Source organism: Heterodontus francisci, chromosome 26 (genome assembly GCF_036365525.1).
Source record: "Heterodontus francisci isolate sHetFra1 chromosome 26, sHetFra1.hap1, whole genome shotgun sequence".
Lineage (NCBI taxonomy): Eukaryota > Metazoa > Chordata > Chondrichthyes > Heterodontiformes > Heterodontidae > Heterodontus > Heterodontus francisci.
The window spans coordinates 48,525,696-48,530,216 of record NC_090396.1 but is presented as its reverse complement, the minus strand read 5'-3'; the positions used below and the strand labels follow the sequence as shown (position 1 = coordinate 48,530,216).

Here is a 4,521-nt window from a genome sequence, read left to right as displayed (position 1 = left end):
CAGAAAGCCATCAGCAGTTATACAAAGCATACCGTCTTAAATGAAGTACTACGTACACAGGAATCCCCATATGTACAGTAACATTATTGCGTCTCCGAATTCTCAATAGCCTCTCATCCTTCTCACAGCTGCACACATTGAAGCCTCCCATGCAGTGTGCTTGTCATGATTTGCCTCAATGAGCCTGGGCGTGATGCAACATCTCACAAGCGGGTGGCCCATTTGTTCTTGGCGACTTGTTAAAATCAGCTAATTAAAAATTCGTACGCATTAGGTAGCCATGCTATTTGATGGGGCAGCTGCCTGTGGTGAGGAAAAAATTTAATTGGTTGATTTAAGTGCCTGGAGAGAAGAAGCAGCTCATGGGTCAATTTCAGGTAACAGTGTAGTAAAGTAAGGCAGTAAGAGATATAGTATGAAGAGGAGAAAGGGGGGGCATGAAAATACAGAGAATCTGACAAAACCACAAAGTATGAGCAATATAACTGACGCAGCAGGACATGAATAGACACGCCAATTTCCCTCATCAGCATAATTTAATATTGATGGAGTCCACATTCGCGGCGCAAACCCATTAATGATCCTCCCATACATCTTGGGCAGTCTCTGCTCCTAAGAGAGTGGAAAAGATTGTGTGTGTTTTTGTTTTTTAATTGGCTCACTAAACTGATCTTTAACGTCTGCCTTTTACCCTGTTTGCAGTAATTTTATTTTTCAACAAGAAAGCGGACAGCTCATCCATTTCCCCCGCCCCCGCCCCCGGTAGGAGCTGGTGGAGGGAAGAGAGAGAGGAAAGCAGGCTGGAGGCTCCAGCTCCTGTCAACATGACTTCCCGGAACAGGATGCGCGGGCACGCGGGCACTTGTCGCGTCGCCGCGGCGGAGGCCGGCCAGGCGCGCTCCCGCCAGTGTGCCGGGGGCGCGCTTGTTCAGGCTGGCTGCTGCGATCGGGCTGCGCTTCTCTGCCTCTGAGCAGCGGCGGCCACTCACTCACTCACTGCCTGACTGAGCCGGTGCTGCAGGGTGGCTGTGGCCGGCTCGCTGCTGTCCTTGTGCCCGGAGGAGGGGAGGGAGGGTGTAGGGGGAAACTGCTTGATATCCGAGTGTTCCTGCTCTCCTTCCCACCGCCGGATCCCGGCTCCCGGCTCCCGGCATGGCTTCCCGGGTGGATTACATTGCTCCGTGGTGGACAGACTGGCTGCACAACTTTCCGCATGTGAACCTCCGCCTGCAGCCAGTGGACAACACGTTCAACCCGCAGGATGGCAACTACCAGCAGGTCAGAGAGGCTGTGTCCAGTCTCTGTCTCTGTGTAACCCCCCCACCCCCCGTCTCTGACTCTGTGTAACCCCCCCCCCCCCGTCTCTGTCTCTGTGCCCCCCCCCGTCTCTGTCTCTGTGCCCCCCCCGTCTCTGTCTCTGTGCCCCCCCCCGTCTCTGACTCTGTGCCCCCCCCCGTCTCTGACTCTGTGCCCCCCCCCGTCTCTGTCTCTGTGCCCCCCCCCGTCTCTGTCTCTGTGCCCCCCCCCGTCTCTGACTCTGTGCTCCCCCCCGTCTCTGACTCTGTGCCCCCCCCGTCTCTGACTCTGTGCTCCCCCCCGTCTCTGACTCTGTGCTCCCCCCCGTCTCTGACTCTGTGCCCCCCCCGTCTCTGACTCTGTGCCCCCCCCGTCTCTGACTCTGTGCCCCCCCCGTCTCTGACTCTGTGCCCCCCCCGTCTCTGACTCTGTGCTCCCCCCCGTCTCTGACTCTGTGCCCCCCCCGTCTCTGACTCTGTGCCCCCCCCGTCTCTGACTCTGTGCCCCCCCCGTCTCTGACTCTGTGCCCCCCCCGTCTCTGACTCTGTGCCCCCCCCGTCTCTGACTCTGTGCCCCCCCCGTCTCTGACTCTGTGCCCCCCCCGTCTCTGACTCTGTGCCCCCCCGTCTCTGACTCTGTGCCCCCCCCGTCTCTGACTCTGTGCCCCCCCCGTCTCTGACTCTGTGCCCCCCCCGTCTCTGACTCTGTGCCCCCCCCCGTCTCTGACTCTGTGCCCCCCCCGTCTCTGACTCTGTGCCCCCCCCGTCTCTGACTCTGTGCCCCCCCCGTCTCTGACTCTGTGCCCCCCCCGTCTCTGACTCTGTGCCCCCCCGTCTCTGACTCTGTGCCCCCCCCGTCTCTGACTCTGTGCCCCCCCCGTCTCTGACTCTGTGCCCCCCCCGTCTCTGACTCTGTGCCCCCCCCGTCTCTGACTCTGTGCCCCCCCCGTCTCTGACTCTGTGCCCCCCCCGTCTCTGACTCTGTGCCCCCCCCCGTCTCTGACTCTGTGCCCCCCCCCGTCTCTGACTCTGTGCCCCCCCCCGTCTCTGACTCTGTGCCCCCCCCGTCTCTGACTCTGTGCCCCCCCCCGTCTCTGACTCTGTGCCCCCCCCGTCTCTGACTCTGTGCCCCCCCCGTCTCTGACTCTGTGCCCCCCCGTCTCTGACTCTGTGCCCCCCCCGTCTCTGACTCTGTGCCCCCCCCGTCTCTGACTCTGTGCCCCCCCCGTCTCTGACTCTGTGCCCCCCCCGTCTCTGACTCTGTGCCCCCCCCGTCTCTGACTCTGTGCCCCCCCCGTCTCTGACTCTGTGCCCCCCCCGTCTCTGACTCTGTGCCCCCCCCGTCTCTGACTCTGTGCCCCCCCCGTCTCTGACTCTGTGCCCCCCCCGTCTCTGACTCTGTGCCCCCCCGTCTCTGACTCTGTGCCCCCCCCGTCTCTGACTCTGTGCCCCCCCCGTCTCTGACTCTGTGCCCCCCCCGTCTCTGACTCTGTGCCCCCCCCGTCTCTGACTCTGTGCCCCCCCCGTCTCTGACTCTGTGCCCCCCCCGTCTCTGACTCTGTGCCCCCCCCGTCTCTGACTCTGTGCCCCCCCCGTCTCTGACTCTGTGCCCCCCCCGTCTCTGACTCTGTGCCCCCCCCGTCTCTGACTCTGTGCTCCCCCCCGTCTCTGACTCTGTGCTCCCCCCGTCTCTGACTCTGTGCCCCCCCCGTCTCTGACTCTGTGCCCCCCCCGTCTCTGACTCTGTGCCCCCCCCGTCTCTGACTCTGTGCCCCCCCCGTCTCTGACTCTGTGCCCCCCCCGTCTCTGACTCTGTGCCCCCCCCGTCTCTGACTCTGTGCCCCCCCCGTCTCTGACTCTGTGCCCCCCCCCGTCTCTGACTCTGTGCCCCCCCCCGTCTCTGACTCTGTGCCCCCCCCCGTCTCTGACTCTGTGCCCCCCCCCGTCTCTGACTCTGTGCCCCCCCCCGTCTCTGACTCTGTGCCCCCCCCCGTCTCTGACTCTGTGCCCCCCCCGTCTCTGACTCTGTGCCCCCCCGTCTCTGACTCTGTGCCCCCCCCGTCTCTGACTCTGTGCCCCCCCCGTCTCTGACTCTGTGTCCTCCCCCCTCGTCTCTGACTCTGTGTCCTCCCCCCCCCCCCCGTCTCTGACTCTGTGTCCTCCCCCCCCACCCCCCGTCTCTGACTCTGTGTCCTCCCCCCCACCCCCCGTCTCTGACTCTTGTGTCCTCCCCACCCCCCGTCTCTGACTCTTGTGTCCTCCCCACCCCCCGTCTCTGACTCTTGTCCTCCCCCCCCCCGTCTCTGACTCTGTGCCCCCCCCCGTCTCTGACTCTGTGCCCCCCCCGTCTCTGACTCTTGCCCCCCCGTCTCTGACTCTGTGTCCTCCCCCCTCGTCTCTGACTCTGTGTCCTCCCCCCCACCCCCCGTCTCTGACTCTTGTGTCCTCCCCACCCCCCGTCTCTGACTCTTGTGTCCTCCCCCCCCCGTCTCTGACTCTGTCTCCCCCCTCCCCCCCCTCCCCCCCTCCCCCCCTCCCCCCCCTCCCCCCTCCCTCCCCCCCTCCCCCCTCCCCCCCCTCCCTCCCCCTCCCCCCCTCCCCCCCTCCCCCCCCCCCCCCCTCCCCCCCTCCCCCCTCCCCCTCCCCCCCTCTCCCCCCCTCCCCCCCCTCCCCCCCTCCCCCCCTCCCCCTCCCCCCCTCCCCCCCCTCCCCCCCCTCCCCCCCTCCCCCCTCCCCCCCTCCCCCCTCCTCCCCCCTCCCCCCCCTCCCCCCCTCCCCCCCTCCCCCCCTCCCCCCTCCCCCTCCCCCCCTCCCCCTCCCCCCCTCCCCCCCTCCCCCCTCCCCCCCTCCCCCTCCCCCCCCTCCCCCCTCCCTCCCCCCCACCTCACTCCCCCCCTCCCCCCCTCCCCCCCCTCCCCCCCCTCCCCCCCTCCCCCCCCTCCCCCCCCTCCCCCCCTCCCCCCCCTCCCCCCCCTCCCCCCCCTCCCCCCCCTCCCCCCCCTCCCCCCCCTCCCCCCTCCCCCCCCTCCCCCCCCTCCCCCCCTCCCCCCCTCCCCCCTCCCCCCTCCCCCCCTCCCCCCCTCCCCCCCTCCCCCCCTCCCCCCTCCCCCTCCCCCCCTCCCCCCTCCCCCCTCCCCCTCCCCCCTCCCCCCTCCTCCCCCCCTCCTCTCTTTCTCTCCCCCCCCTCCTCTCTTTCTCTCCCCCCCTCCTCTCTTTCTCTCCCCCA

The 4,521-nt window shown here is 66.8% G+C and overlaps 1 protein-coding gene across 3 annotated transcripts in view; it reads left to right on the top strand.

Annotated features, from left to right (window-relative positions):
- Window positions 1-919: 919 nt before the first annotated feature.
- LOC137384320 (protein tweety homolog 2-like) overlaps window positions 920-4,521 on the top strand; it is a 145,309-nt gene continuing 141,707 nt past the window's right edge. For 2 of the 3 annotated variants that reach the window (XM_068058182.1, XM_068058183.1), the window contains exon 1: window positions 920-1,278. In XM_068058182.1, the coding sequence (XP_067914283.1) occupies window positions 1,153-1,278 (126 nt within the window). In that variant the 5' untranslated portion in view covers window positions 920-1,152. The remainder of the gene's footprint in view (window positions 1,279-4,521) is intronic. The other variant, XM_068058181.1, reaches the window with a different exon arrangement.